The 20,627-nt window shown below is 32.8% G+C and overlaps 1 protein-coding gene across 1 annotated transcript; it reads right to left on the reverse strand.

Moving 5' to 3' along the window:
• Positions 1 to 1,080: 1,080 nt before the first annotated feature.
• LOC100375582 (alkaline ceramidase 2-like) lies at positions 1,081 to 20,534 on the reverse strand. The gene is made up of 4 exons (XM_002736809.4): positions 20,096 to 20,534; positions 10,722 to 10,978; positions 6,165 to 6,302; positions 1,081 to 4,514 (listed from the first exon to the last, which is right to left on the reverse strand). Exons 1-4 carry the CDS (start codon positions 20,192 to 20,194, stop codon positions 4,196 to 4,198), a joined length of 813 nt encoding a protein of 270 aa, XP_002736855.1. The 5' UTR covers positions 20,195 to 20,534; the 3' UTR covers positions 1,081 to 4,195.
• Positions 20,535 to 20,627: the final 93 nt, after the last annotated feature.

Raw genomic sequence — 20,627 nt, forward strand, 5'->3', positions numbered from 1 at the left:
TTAAACTCATCAAAAATCAGTGAAAATAAATTCCACATAAAACGCCTAAAAAGCCTTTTCAGCGAAAATTTATTCCAGCGAAAATAAAGTATTCCACAGTAAATAGTTGGTGTCCAGTGGAGGGAGAAGTCAACAGTCCTGTTGCCTCCTGAGAATCTACATCTTCAAACACTGCAATCTTTGAAGTGCGTTTTTAAACTAGTATTATAAAAACTCTATCTATCTGTTCTAATAGCTGAAACATATTCCTGTGAGTTTTCATTTGTCGAATGAACTGTTTGTCAAATACAGAATACATATATTTTAGAATAATTTTCTTTTTAAAATGTGGATGAAATGTATTTTTTATGTATTGTTTTTGATTTGATAACTTTGAACTAAACAGATTTTCTATTAGCTTCAGATCTTGATCAAAGTTAGGCACCCAGTTCATAGGAGTGCTTATATTGATTTTCTGACATCTTGTTTTCTGTAAAGATTTTATTGGTAGGTTTGCAAATGTGTATCAGACTGTGCAATCTCTCCATGAGTTGGTTTTGAAACCCAGTATGGGATTCTGAGATACATTACCAAGGATATTATTACAAGATAAATCATTTGCTTCATTGAACACATACAACAATGCATATTTCCACTGAGATCAGTGACCTTTGATGTGTATCACCAGTGATCAGTCAAGTTGAAACAGTCAAAATATTTTATCATATTTTCTCAATTTTTGCATGATATTTTTTCATACAGGACATCTATTGTTCAAAATCAGGGAAGACTTTATACTGATGAATAAGGTGACCAAGTTTGATAAAGTTTGGAATAGAATTAGTAAAGTTATTATGCACACAATAACAATTATTAACGACAACGACGACGACAACGCCGGACAAAATTTTTCCCTTAATATACCTTTCCCTTCCATCTTTGATGGTACGGGCAAGGTAAAAAGGTTGCCACACTCTCTTAACAGTGGGATCCCCAATACAGAATAGGTTGTCACAACCACTAGACAGTGGTATCATCCAATTCCTGCTAAAAGTGGGTTAGATGTGTCCATCCGCGACATACACAGTATACAAGTACACATTTATCTATGGATAAGATCATTTATTCAAATTCATAACTGAAATAACTACTAATTTGACCAGCAAATCTAGACAAAGTACAACAACCATAAACAAAATTATACCAAACCTGATTGATATATTATTATTATACATATATTATACAATCAATGTATTTCTATAGATTAAATATAATATTAGTAAATACAGTAGAATACTTAGGCCAGCAGATAAGTAATAATACAGAGTTGCTATCATATTTTTCATAGATAGATACCTTATTATATATTTTTCCATAATTTTTATTTTGAACAACTTTCATGAAGTAAATACTTAATTCCATCAAGTCCCTGCTAAGGCAGTTTTTAAAAATTATTATTGCACATCATACAGGAAACTATAGCTGTATTGCTTTGATCTGCAATAAATTTGATAATACTGTTCTCGTATCTCTAGTTGCCCTAACAATACCAACTTGAAAAGGGGAGGGAAGCTATTTACTGCATGACTGCATGGGGGAGGGATTGAATCTGACTTTAAAAGTCTTCCACGATTAATCTATTAAGCATATACTTGTATAGCAAACTGAAATACAATGTACATAAATAGGGGGCACAGAGACATAATGCTTGTGAATACTGTCCAACATAGCTACACCCCACCCTCTGGTTACAACCCTAGCCCCCACATCAAAGTGAAATAATCCCACAAAATAAGTTAAACAATTATAAAACAGAATGTAATCAAAACGTTCGAGTACTGTTCTATAAAGAATGGTGAGAAACAAACAATAAAGTAAAAATGAATTTTACTCCTACATATATCTTATGGTGTACAATGAAGATATCGAAGATAGTGTACTGCATATTACTGTAAAATCTGTATTAGAAACCGTGGCTTCTATTAAAATGGTACAATGCAACAGAGGGGATGCGGCTTCTATTTGAGCACCTACACATATGAGAAATGATTTTTTGGTTCTCAATTATTCAAAAAGAATGCGTGCAACTTCTATTCAGGATGCGGCTTCTAATACAGATTTTACGGTATTATACATCTGGCACTGAAAACAATGGAAGTTGCAATTCTGTAAAAAGCCGAAGCAGCACTCATTTTGGAAACTACGTCACCAGCATTGTTGTATTTTGTCAAGGTTACATTGTATTGGCGTCACACTTTCCTTTGTTTACTTTAGATGCATAAGTGCTGCAGCAAGCGATGAAAACAGAATACGACACAGACGTATGCACAGTACCACAATGTACGATATGTACAATTAAGGTACACAGTTTCGTCAATTTATTTTGCTGTGCTGTTTAGTTGCAGTATAATAACATCATATTATCATTCTTCATTACACCACAATATATCATGGAAATAAATTACACACCGCAAGCCACAAAAATAGAAAATAGCTTGCACTGGCTTCTCTGCTTTAGCACACTACAGAAAAAAAAAAATATTAAAAAAAATGTATACTCCGATTGCACCAATAAATATAACTTATATGACATTTTAATTTACTTAAAATTCACTTAAATCTTATTTATTAATTTATTTATAATAAAAATGCTGAACCTAGCCCTGCAGTTTCAGATATATTAATTACATTTCACATTCAAGAATTTAAAAACTTATAACAAAATGCTGTAAAATTCCATGATTTTAACCACAGAAAAAATGCACATGCTTTTTCTTATTTTTGTACTTATAAATTATTTCATATATATTTTATAATTAGAAAGTGTGATTTTCAAAAACGAATTTAAAAAATTAACTTACGTATTATATATTGTGAAGAATAACAGTTCAAGAAACCTAATTATTAATTTTAACTACACCATAGTAAAATATTAAAATTATCAAGTTGTTTACTCAACCACAGACTCTTTAATATAGAGAGAGTTACAATGAAAATATCTGAAGAATCTATAAGCTATAAGAACGAATTCTTGTTTGAATGGGATATAAAGTTATGCAAGTACTCAGAGAACATCTAGAATTAATTATGTGCATATTTAATTAGACTATCGTCATAACTATGTGTGTGCATATTCTTTCATTATATTCCTGTTTTACCTACAGCGTGTATTATGTAGCTTACTGTAGAATACTTTATTTTCGCTTGGAATTTATTTTCGCTATTTTCGCTGAAGGGATGATTCCGTGAAAATAAAATCCAGCAAATATACTTTTTTTCCTATATTTCACATTAAACTCATCAAAAATCAGTGAAAATAAATTCCATACAAAACGCCCAAAAAGCCTTTTCAGTGAAAATTAATTCCAGCGAAAATAAAGTATTCCACAGTATTTGAAGGTAATTTGGCATTAAGTTACAATAGCTTGTCTGTGAATATGCACTAGGTTTTCTTTAAAAGCTGGTTGCTATGCAACATTTGCATTTTGATAAGCATCAGTAGATACATAGCACAGCGATGACAACAGCATTGCTTTATGTACAGTAAATGTTTGTGCAAACAGAGGGTTCCTGAGCTTTGTTAAAGGTCTGTGCAATATCATATTTCCCACCGATTTTTTCATTACCATTTTCACCAACAGACTTTCCCACCCAATCATTTTTCTTATATTCTTTAATATTTCTGAAAATGAACTCTAAATTTGGAGTCAACAGACAAAATTCCAGTAAATTTTCAGTTTTTAATCAAAACAATTTGAATATTATTGTCACAATCTACTGAAGGAAAGTGCTACAAATGGGACTACTGTGAAATACTTTATTTTCGCTTGGAATTCATTTTGGCTATTTTTGCTGAAGAAATGATTCAGTAAAAATAAAATCCAGCAAATACACTTTTTTCCCTATATTTTACAGAAATCAGTGAAAATAAATTCCAGCTAAAATAAAGTATTTTAAAGTATTTTGTGAATATGTGATGAAAAGAGGGAATTGGTGGTGAAAAAGTAAATTTTGGCCCATAATTTCTCATTGAGAACTTGATCAACTTAAAAAAAAAAAAAAAAAAATAACGAAAAGAAATAAATGTTAATTTTGGGAAAGGTGGCAAAAGTTGCACTCAAAGAGTCATTGGTAAGTTTATCACTTACCATATTTATTTGAAGAACTTTATAATGCCCTGAGGAAAAACATTCTGAAACTATGAAAACTAAATATATTAACAATTTGTAGCTTTCCCAGCAACAGTTTTAAAACTAATATATGGCACACCAACTAACTCCCATGTGTCATCGGGCCAGTATTTCAACATCGGTCCTTGTTCGGGCACTTCAACTACCGCATCAAAATATGCAAATAGCACACATCCTAAGTAAGCCCCTTCAAATATCATAATGTGCCAGATACTATGAAGATAGGGAAACTTCAATGCACTCCAGAAATTACAGTTTACTTGGTCACTCATCCAGACTGTCACAGCTATTGTGGTGTATATGCCGCACAGTCTTCCAAGACGATAGACTCGGTCACAGTCGCATCTGAAACAAAAACATATATAGATAAACTATTTTATAAATCCTGTTTCTCACTCCTGCCAACCAGTCTAAACTGTGTTCACCTCACCATGGGTATCTACCCTTGCTGTATACCTGAAGATAATGAACTGACCAAATTATGACAGTCTGGCATCTATCACAGTTTCTTGTTTATTTGATGTCAAATCAATTACTTATCCAGTATACAGTGCTCTTGACCTCCATATAAAGACCACCTGCCTTTAATGACCACTTTTAGGCAGTCTCAAGGTATAACATATGAGCAACCTGTGTATAAAGACAATCTCTCCATAGTGACCACTTTTAGGCAGTCCCAATGCATAACGTATGAGAAACCTTTGTATAAAGACCATCTGCCTATAATGACCACTTTCACACAGTCCCAAAGCATAACATATGAGCCACCTGTGTATAAAGGCAACCTGTCCATAGTGAACACTTTTAGGCAGTCCCAATGCATAATGTGTGAGAAACCTTTGTATAAAGACCACCTGCCTATAGTGACCACTTTTAGGCAGTCCCAATGCATAACGTGTGAGAAACCTTTGTATAAAGACCACCTGCCTATAGTGACCACTTTTAGGCAGTCCCAATGCATAACGTATGAGAAACCTTTGTATAAAGACCACCTGCCTATAGTGACCACTTTTAGGCAGTCCCAATGCATATAACGTACAAGAAACCTTTGTATAAAGACCACCTGCCTATAGTGACCACTTTTAGGCAGTCCCAATGCATATAACGTACAAGAAACCTTTGTATAAAGTATATAGTAGATAATATTTGGTAATCGTAGTAAGTAACTATTTAAAATAGCCACTTAGGACTACGATTTCCAAATATTATCTACTGTATATCATATTTATCAGTCCGAGCAGCGTTTATTTATTACCTGCCTATAGTGGCAGTATAAATGCATGACGTATGAGAAACCTTTGACCAACTTCCTTATGTGACCACTTTTTCAGCAATATATTTTCACATTTGTCTTTGATATATTAATAAACAGCAGTCATTTAGAAAATAATTTTCCTTAACTTATTATGTTTTTTTTTTTGTTGCAAAAGTATCATCTCATTATATTCTGGACAAATATTATGTCAAATGTATGAGTTGGCGATCCATGACAAAACACATCCACCCTCAATATAAAGACCCACTGTCTATAAAGTGGAGTGGACAAACCTCAGTTTGCAGGATGCATGTCACAGAACACATGAAAACAAGACTTAGCACAAGGATGTTAAGTCATGGGTGCACCAACGGCCTAACCGACTAAGGTCCCGATGATGATGATGTCTATAAAGATCATTTCAACAAAGTTCTTTGTGTGGTCAACTGAGGTACAACAGTTGGTTAGAGTTGACACATTTCTCCAAAAGCATTCAAGTACAGTACTAGAAAAGCATATGCTTGTATATTTAAAATGCAATGTTGAAAAACACTTCAAATTTTACTAAAAAACAATTTTTAGGCACATAATAGTTTTATTTATATTTTTAACGCAGATAATCTAGCAAGTATGGTATGGTATGAGTATCAGCACTACTGGTATATAATCTCTTTTAACTAAAGGCAAACAAACTAAATATTTCCTTAAAGCTTATACTGTATATTGTAATTTAAACATACCTCCTCATTTCCGTGACCAATAGAAATGCTGATGGTAAAACAAAACATATCATAACAAGATGATTTACAGCTGGGTGCAGGAATGCAAGAACAGTACTGAAGATGCTCAACGTAACTACGGCAACCTTGAAGATAGTTCTGAAAATAAGCAAAGAAAAAATGTTTGCACTGTAGCATCCTCTAGAGATAATACATAAGATTTACTTTGTTTTTAACTGCTAAATTAGTAGATTAAATTTCCATAGCAACAGAGAATATTTTGGCATTTAACTTTAATTATAACACTAATTCATTTGTTAGTTTCACAACACATACAGTATATTTTTCGTCATTGCAAGACGACCAATCATTTGGTAACAGAATGGCGCCATTCGTGGTGTGCACGCTATACATTGTCTGTGTCGTAGTTAATAAAATAATGTATGTGCGACATCACAATACAACAATATATCTAATGGACACAACATCTTTGAATACCACTAGAGTCAACCATTCAGTCAGCTAATAGTTTTGTAAGTTTGCAACATTGCCGGACGCTTCTCTGAATGGTTACATGTGATTGCAAAATACTTTTATAACACATATGTAGATAACACAGCTGGTGGTTTGTTGTATTATTTTCTCACACTCACTGTGGGAAATACTCCATTTTTGTGGCAAAATGTGCAAACCTTGAAAGATATATATAATATATCTATTAATATATATATTATATATGTATTCATATTAATCTTTCTATTTTTTGAGGTGTCATATGCCTATAGGCCTGTTATTTTAGAAACACTAAATAAAATAAAATAAATAAAATAAAATAAAATAAAATAACCAACGCTAGCATTCAAACAATTGCATGCCATTTTCTTTCAGCTGGTTTGATGTACAGTAATTAGTTATGCTAATATCAAACCTGACAATAATTGCCAAAAAAGTAAGTGACAAACTCTTGGTGGAGAATATTTGTGAGGTGAGATGTCCAACCAATTTTACTTCTCAATGTTGGATTGATGAATCTACATGTCTAAATTTCTGGGAAATTTCATCAGTATTGACCCAGTGTATTGATTGATTAAGGACAGACCAGTTGTCATTTTATTTTCTCCAAAAAGGGCATAATATTTCCACAAGCCCAGCATAGCTAAAATTTGGCTAATTTTCGGAATGTGATAACATGGTTACAATGTTAGGCCTTTTTTGATGTTGTCATCAGGTCATACACCCACCCCTTATTTTCCATGATTGTACATGTTGAGGGCCCTGGGCTTATGACCAGAGAAATATGGTAGCTGACTGAATGAGTAACTAAGGGTTAAAATTCAGAGATTTTGCGTTTGCAGTGAAAATAGACGTCAGAAAAATTTGTCAGCTCACAACGGAAAGAACATTAACTTTAATCTTCTCACCACCATACTTTCTCACAAAATTTGTCTGCACTTTTATATTCTTCAATATTTCTGGAAATGAACCCTGAATTTGGAGCCAAAAGAAAAAATTTGAGTCAATTTTCAGTTTTCGCTCAAAAGATTTGGCTATTTTTGTCCCAAACTTCTGAAGGAAAGTGCAGACTATAAACAGGACTATTTTGTGAATGTGAATGCAAAAATATTTCAGTTTACAGAAGTGTTCTGGTTTTTTCAAGCACAAAAAATGTAGTCATATAGTGTTCAGTTAGAGCCAAACATTTCTGATTCACATGTTTCCAAGGCATAACATATGAGCAACCTGTGTAAAAGGACCACCTGTCTATAGTGACCACTTTTAAGCACTTCCAAGGCATAACATAGGAGCAACCTGTGTATAAGGACCACCTGTCTATAGTGACCACTTTTAAGCACTTCCAAGGCATAACATAGGAGCAACCTGTGTATAAGGACCACCTGTCTATAGTGACCACTTTTAAGCACTTCCAAGGCATAACATAGGAGCAACCTGTGTATAAGGACCACCTGTCTATAGTGACCACTTTTAAGCACTTCCAAGGCATAACATAGGAGCAACCTGTGTATAATGACCACCTGTCTATAGTGACCACTTTTAAGCACTTCCAAGGCATAACATAGGAGCAACCTGTGTATAAGGACCACCTGTCTATAGTGACCACTTTTAAGCACTTCCAAGGCATAACATAGGAGCAACCTGTGTATAAGGACCACCTGTCTATAGTGACCACTTTTAAGCACTTCCAAGGCATAACATAGGAGCAACCTGTGTATAAGGACCACCTGTCCTATGTGACCACTTTTAAGTTTTAATTTCTTTAAGTCAAACTTGATTTTGGTCAACTCAAATAAGTGTTTTTTAGCAATAGTTGCGTTCACGCACAGCTCCTTAGCACGGGCTAAGAGGTCAAATTCCTTAGCACGGACTAAGAGGTCAAATTCCTTAGCACGGGCTAAGAGGTCAAATTCCTTAGCCCGTGCTAAGAAAACGTGCGTGAACGCTTAGCACGGGCTAAGGAATGTTAAGTACGGGTTAAATCTGATCCGAATTTAAGACGCGGTCTAGACCCTTAGCACGGGGTAACGGAGTGTGCGCGTACTCTTAGCCCAGGACCAAGCGCTCTCTCCTCTGCATTGTCCCGTGTTCGTATAACGACTCTATTCCACCAGTCATTACTTCGCGCTCGCTTCCACACTGATCGGGTCGCTGTAGTAGAGCGTACAGCAGCTCCAATCGTAGACAGAATAAATTTGGTTCGCGTCTACGACATGCATTAATAAAACTATGTATTCTGTTATGCCGTTGTATACTGTTTCTGTGCATCTAAATAAGTTGGGTCTGTCTTTTCTCGCGTTCCTGTGCACGTCGCTTCAAAATTAGAATGAAACATGTCAGCAGCAGAAATAGTACTTCGCGCGTTCCATCCATTTTTTGTTCGTAAATAGCAGCTTGCCAAAGGTCACCGACTAATGGCACCCCTTAGCCCGTACTAACAACTGGCCCTCCCTGTGCGTGGACGCAATTGGGTCTAGCCGAAATGCAAATATGCTAGATAAGCCTAAATCAGCTTAAATCTTAGCCCGTACTTCGTGTAATGTGAACACAACTAATAGTACCATCTCATAATTTACTGAATAAATATTATGTCACATGTATGAGTTGGCAGTTCATACAAAAATAATCCAACCTTTATATAAAAGACCACCTGTCTATAAAGACCACTTTTAGGCAGTCTCAAGGCATAACATATAACCCAACCTGTTGCAACAATACCATCTGTTTAATCTCTGACAAATAATATGTCAAATGTATTAGTTGGTAATCAACCTTCATATAAAGACCAGCTGCTAATGAAGACCATTTTAATTATAAAGATCTTTTGGTGGTCACTATTCATAGGTTTGACAGTATTAAGAAAATAAAATCAGTCTTTCATTTTTTTTTCAAATTCTGAAAAAAACAACCTAACTATAATTCAAACGACACAAGCAAACATGAGAAACAGGTTCTGGAATAGTATCTTCCAGTAAAGTCAGCATCTGACAAACTACACTATCCTTGTTACAAAACTATCAAGCAATGCTTTATTGTAATTCAAAAGTTCATGTTTGAACAAGTTTGTGAGCAAAAGCAATAAATTAACAATGACTCAGAGAAGCGTGCAAGTCATGAGAAATAGTGTAATGTGTTAAAATCGTTAATTTTTACAATCCAATGACTATAGGCAGAACGTTTCTACCTAGTATAGTTCATGAACGTCACTGAAACTACAGTATGTGTTAGTACTAGCACTGTGTTGCAATTTGCACATAAAAAGAGGCAACAGCGACATTCAATGTCCGGAACTGTCGCCTGGCACACAAAAAAAGAAAAGAAAATCACTGCAACTCCTGATACAACATCTTATGATTTCTCTTCAATTTTGTCTCTTAATCTTTCCACCACCAGTTGCCTCTTTTTATCACAAATTCACAAAGTAGTCTCGTTTATAGTCTGCAATTTCCTTCAGTAGATTAGCACGAAAATAGCCAAATTTTTGAGTAAAAACTGAAAATTTACCCAAATTTAGTTGGTTGGCTCCAAAATTAGATTTCAATTTCAGAAATATTGATAAAATTAAGAAATATTTCAGAAAAATTTGGGTGAGAAAGTCTGGTGGTGAAAAGGTTAATTGCATCAAAATTGAAAAGTTACAACATATACCGGGTGTTCTTTATCATTAGTGTATGCGTCTATGCAAATGACAGAGGTGTCTATATGATGAAAATTACTCGTATTTTAATAATCCACCATAAAAAATCTACATTCTGGATTTAATACTTCAATTTAAGACGTGTTCCTAATAAAGCAAGTATAGTAACGATATAGTAATTACATTTTTACATCTTGTGTATTCGTGACTCAACAAAATAATTCCCTTCATCTTTATAAATATATCTAATGGCTGATTGAATAACATTGGAACATTTTTTAAATGACGTCGCTATGCTTGTTGGTTGGCTGGTTTGATTCAACTATCATTAAATTTTATAAATATTTATAAAGATGAAGGGAACGCCTTTGTTCTGCCAAGAAAATTTGTTATGCAAAATTTAATCCTGAGACAAAAATTAGACTTACCTGTTACCGTTGAATATTGCTGGATAATATCTTCTCGGGAAAAACATCGCTGTTGACCACATGATAACCCATAATATTGCCAATTCATCTAAGAGTTGTCCAACCAGACTCAATGTTGCATGGAAATATGCCGAACACACACCGACAACAACCAATAGGATCCATATGATATTAATTCCTTTATTCACTTGTTGTGCATATTGTCGGAATAAGTGAATCAACATTGGAGGTAGTAGAAAAAACAAGACATTACTAATCTGTGAATTAAAAACACAAACAAATATGCTGATCAACAAATTGTGAATGCAGAATTTCGAGTGGAGTGAAGGGGGGGGGGGTTACTATGCAAGATACACTTAAAATATGCGCCACAGCTGAGTTCTTAAAGTTTGTGTAATAATAATATTTTCAGTGCTTTGTTGGTAAATAATTATACATTGGGTTATAGCAAAAAGGAATACTTTATAAAATTAAATTTAATTATTTTTTTAGCGTGTTGTGTACCTTGCATGGGATTCGAACAGTGATGACTGTATCAATTTAAGCACAGGTTCATTCTGTTTTTTTTTTACATTACCATTGCACACAGCACACAGTTTCTCATCAATTTCAACTTTATATTGTTTCCGGCATTCACATAACACAACATTGGTATATGGTGGATTTGAAAGTAAGCTAAACTTAAGTCGGCTGAAATCTGTCTAAAAGTACAGTGATTATCGCTACTTCTATCTTGAAGAGATTGAAGAGAAAATTCATTCTTTACATCATTGATACATATATGTATGAAAAGAGTACAATCTGATCTCAACACTAGGGGGGGGGGGGCGACTGTGTAGTATTATCATTTTCAAGAGCACCTATATACTGTAAAATACTTTATTTTAGCTGGAATTAATTTTCACTGAAAAGACTTTTTGAGTGTTTTGTATGGAATTTATTTTCAATGATTTTCGATGAGTTGAATGTTAAATATAGGAAAAAAGGTATATTCGCTGAATTTTATTTTCACTGAATCATTCCTTCAACGAAAATAGCGAAAATTAATTCCAAGTGAAAATAAAGTATTCCACAGTATACCATTTCACATTTGTTTGAGATATTACACTGGAACTTTGAAGGTGACATGTAATGAAGATGAAAAGAAAACAATCTGCGATTGTTTGAAAGCGTTCCCATTCTAAGCACGTCAATCGAATATATTTCTAACCAATAGCGTCCCGTAATGCAGTTGGTGGTTTGAAATATTCGTTAGAATATAAGCGGAAATTAGCAAAAGTATTGCTGCATGCAAAAAACACAAAATGTATGTATGACATCGCCTAGTAAGGCAAGGGATTATAGAAACCATAATGCAACATAAACAACTCATCTAGGACACAGTAAAAATAGTTTCAGCTTAGTATAATCTAAACAGCTTAGTATAATCTAGAATACTTTATTTTCGCTTGGAATTTATTTTCGCTATTTTTGCTGAAGAGATGATTTCGTGAAAATAAAATCCAGCGAATATACTTTTTTTCCTATATTTCACATTAAACTCATCAAAAATCAGTGAAAATAAATTCCATGCAAAATGCCCAAAAAGCATTTTCAGCGAAAATTAATTCCAGTGAAAATAAAATATTCCATAGTATATGCCAAGCTTATATTCTGATAGTACCAGTATTTACTTGTTCAGAACAACCAAAAAAGCCCTCATTAAAAAAATCTCTTGAGATATTAATTTACCTTCTTCCACATTTTATATATATTTTTATATGTATTTTAAAATTTAAGTCTAAATTTTTCTTTTTATATAATTACATTTAAATTATATAATTATATTTTGAAATATGTGTAATATATATTTTTAATTGAATTATCTATATTTTTGCTATGATTATATAGTGTACTCTTGTTATGATAACAAAAGTCAAGCACACCTACGGAATGAAATGATTGATTGTTAATCAATGCATTCTCAAAATAAATGTGATGTAAGTTGAATTTTTAGGATATTTTCAGGAGTGGACCGCCTGGCAACCTCTAGCTGTATTCAGCGGCTTTCCACAGCAGCTAACACAGAGCCTATAGAAATACATGTACATGGTACAGTTGTGCGAGTCCAAGCAACATAGATATTTCTGTGATGTAGCTCCACCTCCAAGAATACGAGTAATCCTTAATAAGCAACCTATGCGTTATTGTTACTTTAAACTGTTTAATTCCCAGAGAGAAAATATTTGTGAAGTTCGCCAGTCAGAAATGACACACAGTGAAGATTTCACTAAATTCCTTATTAAGAGAATCTTTGCAAATGCTCTAAAATACATGTATAGTTGTATGACAACTAGAAGACACCAAAAACCTAGCATGAATTCAATACACTGACCTTTAGTAAATTTTAAGTAGATATCTGATCTGTTATATCAGTTCCCAAAAATATTTACAAGTTTGTCCATGAGATATTATGTGCCCACTAAATTAAAATAAAGGTAGTTTGCTACCATTAAAACATATAAAAAAAAAATAATCACAATCATTCAAAAATTGCTGTCTGATTATTCACATGCATGCAAGATTTAAGGTTTTAAAAGAGATAGAAGGATGTGTTTTCAAGAAAACATGAGCAAAATAAAATATGGATATATCGGTACAATGTATTCAAAATTCCCCAATTTTTTTCGTGACAGTCATTTGTAGCCTTCATAACACAACATATCATTTTTTAACATAGGTCACCAAACAAAGTTTTGAGATATGATGGAATGTTTCTCCAATAGGTACCAATATGCTATTTGTATTAACTATTGTGGTGGTTGTGTGGAGAGCTTAGTTCTGTGGCTATATATTTTTATTTCAGAATTGTCAACATTACAGTAAGAAGCCTCTTGCTGGATTTCAATAATTTCTGAGTATTTTTTATTTCTCAATGGTAGATAACTACCTCAAACATGCTACTATGAATAATTAATATCACAAGTTTCAGCAATTAATGAAAATGCATAACAAGTAATTTATTTCAAATGGCCTGATGGATAGTTTAACCATTTTTGCAAAAAAAAAATTATTATCATATTCTGACATCTTGCTTCTAACAACTGGGACTGGTAATCATTTTGGTTTAGCATGATGACATATACACATATGATGGAGGTAGTCTGTTGATGCCAGCTGAATGTTCATCACGCTATGGTGTAAATTCTAAAGACATTCTGCCCAGACCACAAAACCAACAGGATTATACTGCATCATACTGTGATTGGACGAGAAAAATTGTATAGGATTGACTTTTAATTTCTGCACAGTGATGATCGCAGTTGTCAAATAGATGCCACCAGAGACACTGTTTTGCTAATGATATATTGATCACAATGTAGCCATTGCTTCCTGTGGCAATACTTTGTGTAATGTACAATGTAGCTATTATTTTAGCAAAACAGTGTCCCATACTGCAATATTGCCACTCCATTCTTTCTATGGAAAGCTTTCGTCCCACCAAAAGTTTTCTACATATTTTATATATTGTTTTAACAAACGTTTCTATTGCATAAAACGTATAAAATGGCTTAGTCTTTTTGACAAAACGAAATGAAACGAAATAAAACGAAACGAAACGACTTCACAGAAATATTTTTTTCAAGAATATTTAGTTTCCACCTCTTTTCCGCCTACTTTGCAGCTCGATTCATTTGTGCTGATATGACGTGACAGGCATTTTGGGATTGTTGAACACCGATGACGCTATTAATTTCGTATTTCACAGTGTGAAATTTTCTCAGATATTATTGGGCCAATGAAAAAAAATGCGAGTTAGGGTTAGGGTTTGGGTTTCGTTTCGTGGAAAAGACTAAGCCAAAATAAATTATAGAAAAGTTATGAAGGTTTGTTTTGTGGAAAATGATAAATGTTGACTTTATTTCTCATTAAGTTTTTTTACAAAAAATGGAAATGTAAAAGAATTCAAGCTTCCTCTTTGTTAGAATGGCACGGTCACAGTTACTAGAGCCATGATTAGATTGATTTTTTGCGCACATCATCCCCTAAAAGAATTAACAAATGATGGACCTTCCTGATCAAAGCTTGATTACTCGTTGATATAAATAAATAATTAAAACAACATTATTTAAAAAAGACAGTGAAACAAAACAAGAATGGAAAATAAGTAGCAATTTGAATACTCATTATTCAGTCAACTAAGTTGACTGCCGGAACATTGCAAGTATGTACTTTACTTAGAAATGTTTAGATTAATTGTAAAAGTATCATCCCATACATTTTTAATAGGTTTTCAAACTGATCATGAATACCAAACAGCCGTTTTAAATTTAAATTTACATAACTGCAAACAATTAGGCAGGCCATTAGTGAGACAATACATACCGGTATACGTTATTCAACATTACCAAATCTATAAATTAATCATTACCACCGGTAATTAACATATTTAATATATTCTCAATCAAATATATTTCCAATGTAATTTAATAATACTTTCACAATGTTGTAGTACTTTGAATGTGAAACAAAAGGATATAAACTGGATCATAAATATATTGCCTGCTGGTGTAAGTTTGGCTCTCTGTGTAGGTTTCAGCAGGTGATATTTTAATCAGTGATAAAAGGTGAGGTTAGAGAGTACCTACAGTGGAATTCTGACACCTAATCTAATACTGCATGGACACCGCCTGGATTTAATGTATTCAATCAATTATGCATGAATATCGCATGGTATCAACATTTGAACGTTTCATCAAAACAAATTTCTCTTTATTTTAGATATAATTTATTAATTATTTTTATTTTGTTTTTGATTATAATTAGTTTTCATTTGTCATATGTAAACATTTTTTTTTTAAACCTTACACACAAAGGGCGACCATAAATATTATTCTTGATCTTCCGCCATTGCTTCACTTGTCCAAATACCAGTGAATTTGAACGGTGGCAGAGAAAAAACACTATGGTAATGGCTGTCTTACTGTCAATGAGATCTCAATAGTCAATTATATCTCACATCGATTGATATTCATTTGAAATGTATTTGTATAGGTGAATAAAATGCTTTTGAAGTATCAATATTTGAATACTGGTAGTTCAAAATAGCTTACTAATTTCAATCACTAAAGAAACACTGCTACAGCTACTGATCGCACACATTAGAGAGCCTTTCAATAGTTTCTCTTTTTGAGATTACTGTAAAAAATGTTGAAAAAGGGGCATGCAATTTTAGCGAATTGTGGTGATATGACGTAATAGCGAAATGTTGATTTAGCGAATCTCTCTTGTCATTGTTGATTTCTTTGTTTGGCGGCCATTTTGAATTTATAATCAAGTCATTAGCGACATCTTGAATTAGCGAATCAGTTCTCTCGCTAAATTCGCAAAAAAGACATGCTCATGAAAAAGACATGTTTTACAGTATATTAAAATTATTTTTTGTTGAAAAATGTCTTCAGTAATGTATTGTATTGAATTACTAAATATCTTGTATTAATTTGCTTAACTTGGAATAGAATGCTGAAGATCTAATTCTCGTTTTTTTTCCAAATGTTAGATAAAGGGGATATTTTGAATATATTACCGTAATGCCTGTCCACTCAACAATCAAGAACCCCCCCCCCCCACGAAGAGAAGCAAGATATATTTGCTAGTTGTTATATATTTTCCTGTGTGTATTTTTATTCTCACTTTAATTGTTTGTTTGTCTTTATTCACATCTGTATTGCATTTTAGCCAAAATCCTAATAGGGATACGAACGCAATAAAGATAATTATTATTACATTATATGTACTTTGTTAATTAATTAAGATTAAGAACAAACAACAAATTTCATGTATTGAAAAATATTTGCTTTTTATAATTTATGACTAATTTTGATAATATACATTTGATCTACTTTATTGGGGATGCACTTCTAATAGAGCAAATATGGTATAATAGTACATACAACTATTGTAATGTAAACACGCTACCAAAAAGCCCCTATACATTTTACCTCATCAAAGGTTAAAGCGAGGGAGTCGTCACCTGCGCATGCATCACATGGCCATAGCGTGTCATTGTTTACAAACAAGCGTCTACCAATGAGCCTTTGTGTTTTAAGCGTGTGTTGTTTTCATCGCTTGGGACTCAATTCCCACACGTGCACAGGTGACGACCCCTCTGCTTTAAAATCTACCAAGACAGAAGTCCCAGATGTAGTTTAAAACTGACAATAACAATTATCTCTACAAGCGTATCACATCAATCTTTTCATGCAGACATGAAATATGACAATTTTTTTTTTTTATGAAAATAAATATTTATATCAACGTATGTCAGCAGCGATAACAAATAATGTGTAAAGACATATGAACCATTCTCTGAAACTATCATCCTGGGTTGTATGTTTAAAGGTCAAAGGTCATAAATGATGAAAGAATTATTAAAACAGGTGAATATATAAATCATAATTTATGGTAATTAATAACTAGTGAGTTGAAAGGTCAGAGATTTGTATGTATGTGATATCTTTATTTTTAGAGTACAGTCAACAATCCAGTGAGTTTGATGCTGGTTTTAGGCAATCAAAATTAGTCTTATTTTGACTGATTTGAAGGAACTACCTAATCACAAATAGTTTTATTCTGAGATAGCATGAACAGGATAAAATAGCCTTTAGAAAAGGTTGAATAGGATCAAACCAATCAATCACAAAAAGTCTTCCCAAAACATAGGAATGGCCTGAATTTTATCAAATCAACCAATCACAAATAGCCTTTAGAAAAGGTTGAATAGGATCAAACCAACCAATCACAAAATGTCTTACATGGAAACGGGCTGAATATTGTCAACCATGAAGCTAAAATAATTGTTTTTTTTTTGGTTTGTGGGTCAACCAACCAATCAGTTTTATATATCCGGTACTAATGGCCTGAGTAGGATAAAAAAAACAACAACCACAAATGGCCTGAATCAACCAATCACAAATGGTCTTATATAGAAGTAGTTTGAATTTGATCAAACAAACCAATCACAAATAGCCTTATGTAGAAAGAGTCTGAGTACATGTGTCCTACAACTAGTACTAAATAAACCAATCACAAGTTACCTGCATACTATCTCAAACTTAACAAACAGAATTTGTCCTTTGCATACACTGAATGGCCAAGCTTTTCTAAATCTGATAACCATTTGTAGGAGAAAGATCTTGTCTGATTATACTATTTTAATAATTGTTTGACACCACATTAAGTTTATCATGACTTGTTTGCTTTTCTTTTGTCATTTCAGTGTTTGCATTTCAGGTGTGTCATGATCGAAATGTATCAGTTAATATTAACTTTCTACCAGATTATTTTCCCGCCATCTTTTTAGAGTAGCTAGGTTTCATCATTATTTTGTGTTATTTTTTCTTAATTCATTAAATGTTGATTTGGGATTTAGAGTAGACAAAAAAAAACTTGCTTAAAGACTTGTTTTCAAACTGTTTAATAAAAAAAATTTGAATGAAAAATAAAGGAAAATAGATATAAGCAAACAAGCAGATGTTAAACAGTCCCTACTTTGGGAAAGGATACAATGGTGGTGAACTGGCTGAACATATCAACAAATAATTAGTCACATACATGTATACATACATGTTCATCCACTAGAATACAAAATATAAAGAAAAAACCGTCTCATCGGACTATCGAAAATATGCTTTTAAAATTAATGAAATACCTGATCCAAATTTAACATTATTGAATTGTTTCCAATTTTAAGGTTATGATATTGCGTACAAATATGGACATGCATTTTAATATGCATCTTATTATATGTACATGGTAAATTTGAACAACAAGGAGGTTAAAATAAACAGCCAGGGCCAAGTGCAGGGACATAATATAAAATATTGCTTCCATAGATAATGCTCACCAATGGTGGAAAATTGCATTTTAAAGTTTTGTTTTTTTTTATTAAAAAAAAAATAATGTCTTTTTTAATTTTTCATTTTAGTGTAACCTTCTGCAAATTTGTAAAATATGTTTCTACAATTTTTTTTGTAAAGTTGGAATAAAAGGTCATAATTTCTCTATTGGCTATAGGTCTTATATATAGAATAGAAAAAAAAATGCAGGTTTAATCTGTAAAAGATGATTAAATTTAACTTTGGCATTCAAAGATTTATTTATGTTGAAGCTTGCAAAAGACATAGCATAAACATTGGGTTGTAGCATGTACCAGTATAATTATTTAAAATTATAATGACAATAAAAAGGAATAATTACAGTTATATATATCTCACATGGGAAAAAATGCTCGCATATCATTATCATTAAGTTACAAAGCTGAGAAGCAATGCTGGTGCAGGACTTCACAAAATAAGTATTTTTGTACTTTATTCTGGGTACAAAATAACAATTAGGAATGAAATATTACAAATGTGACTCATTGCCTTGAGAACTTCAGTGAATTGTTATCAAACCTGTTATAAGTTCATAAAAAATTATCTCTTTTTTTAATATTTGAGTGGTTTAAAGCATATGTACACTGTATTATATCATGAAAGTAAAAGATTGTCTTCTACTTCCATGATTATATAAGTATATGTATCATAGTATTGTTATTGTTAAAAAATCAATCCTAATCAATACTTTCTGCTTACAGGATAGACATGCATTCTATGCTATTTTTTTTATTCAATCTATTCAATTATAAACAATTAAAACAAAGAAACAGCATTAAAATAACTTTAACTTGCATATTATTATGCGAATGGCATCACTGTGATTACACTCAACTGTAATTCAGACCCCAAGCTTGTCCAGTGGGTATACAGAGGTTTTAACTGATTAGCGACAAACCAAATTTTTACTCTGACAAGAATCCATTGATGACTGGAAAATGCCATGACGATGTCGAAATGACCCCTGATCAGTCTCGTTTACCGCATTACTGTTATATTTTTACCTCGTTTGCCCCCTATCTACACACTGTAACTAAATTCTGTCCATAGCAATAATGTTGACCTTTCATTTAGAAGGAAAACTTAGTGAACTTATTTATGTTGAATAACAAGAAAAAAAACCCTAAATAATAATATATGAAACACTATTCAATACAAATTGCGTGATATCGCACAATTCCGATCAGTGCAGAATAATGTGGTTGTGCGAAATCAAAAAATCTAGATCATTTTATTTTTAGTTTTAGTATTTTCACTGGGGGGAATTAAAATGTCCAAGGAAAATATTTCTTATGTTTTTCTGTTATATACGGTAATCACGATATAGCAAACCAATAAAAAAATAAAATTGTTGTTTTCACGAACGATGATGGAGTAACAGGTGTAGTAATGTGCCGTTAATATATTATAGACATAATGAGAAATGTTTTCTTAAATTAAATAATTGAAAAAAATTACCGTGTTAAAAAATTCGGCAATACCCGGTAGGATGGCATAGTTGTGTTCGCACCAGTCGATCTCAGAGCTGCCCCTTTGAAGTTCCACTGGAATAAACATGGTGTTAGCGATGCGGTGAACGGTCTCTTCTCAGCGTTTTAAATGATTACAAATAGTACGTTACAGTGGATGGCGGTAGGTTATATTTTAACTCGGATTCCCCGACTCGTGTGAAGTAAGACCGCTCCGAATCAAAATATTTATTTAAGTGGCCACTCAATACGAGGCTGATCTGAGGCCGCTGAAGCTTCATCAATACAGCGATAATTACCGGGTTGATCTCTCTATGATGCGGGCTTGTTCAATGATGCTTACACTCAAGTCCACATGGCTATCATTTTCGGGTTCATGGCCGATGCAAGTGGTGAAACAAATTATATAGACAATAATATGAAAGAGTTTCTTTCACAACTACGCAATCGTTTCATAAGAACATATACACAGCTGTTCAATATAGACGAGACGAATATTCAGGACTTGACTGACTAATAAT

The sequence above is a fragment of the Saccoglossus kowalevskii genome, chromosome 13 (genome assembly GCF_978046115.1).
Source record: "Saccoglossus kowalevskii chromosome 13, keSacKowa6.1, whole genome shotgun sequence".
NCBI lineage: Eukaryota > Metazoa > Hemichordata > Enteropneusta > Harrimaniidae > Saccoglossus > Saccoglossus kowalevskii.

Coding starts and splice junctions, on each gene's coding strand:
- LOC100375582 (XM_002736809.4), bottom strand. CDS start 20,194: ATGTTTATTCCAGTGGAACTTCAAAGGGGCAGCTCTGAGATCGACTGG. Junction 10,979..20,095: donor TTGCCGAATTTTTTAACACG/GTAATTTTTTTC, acceptor TTTAATTCACAG/ATTAGTAATGTCTTGTTTTT. Junction 4,515..6,164: donor TTGGTCACGGAAATGAGGAG/GTATGTTTAAAT, acceptor TTTTTGTTTCAG/ATGCGACTGTGACCGAGTCT.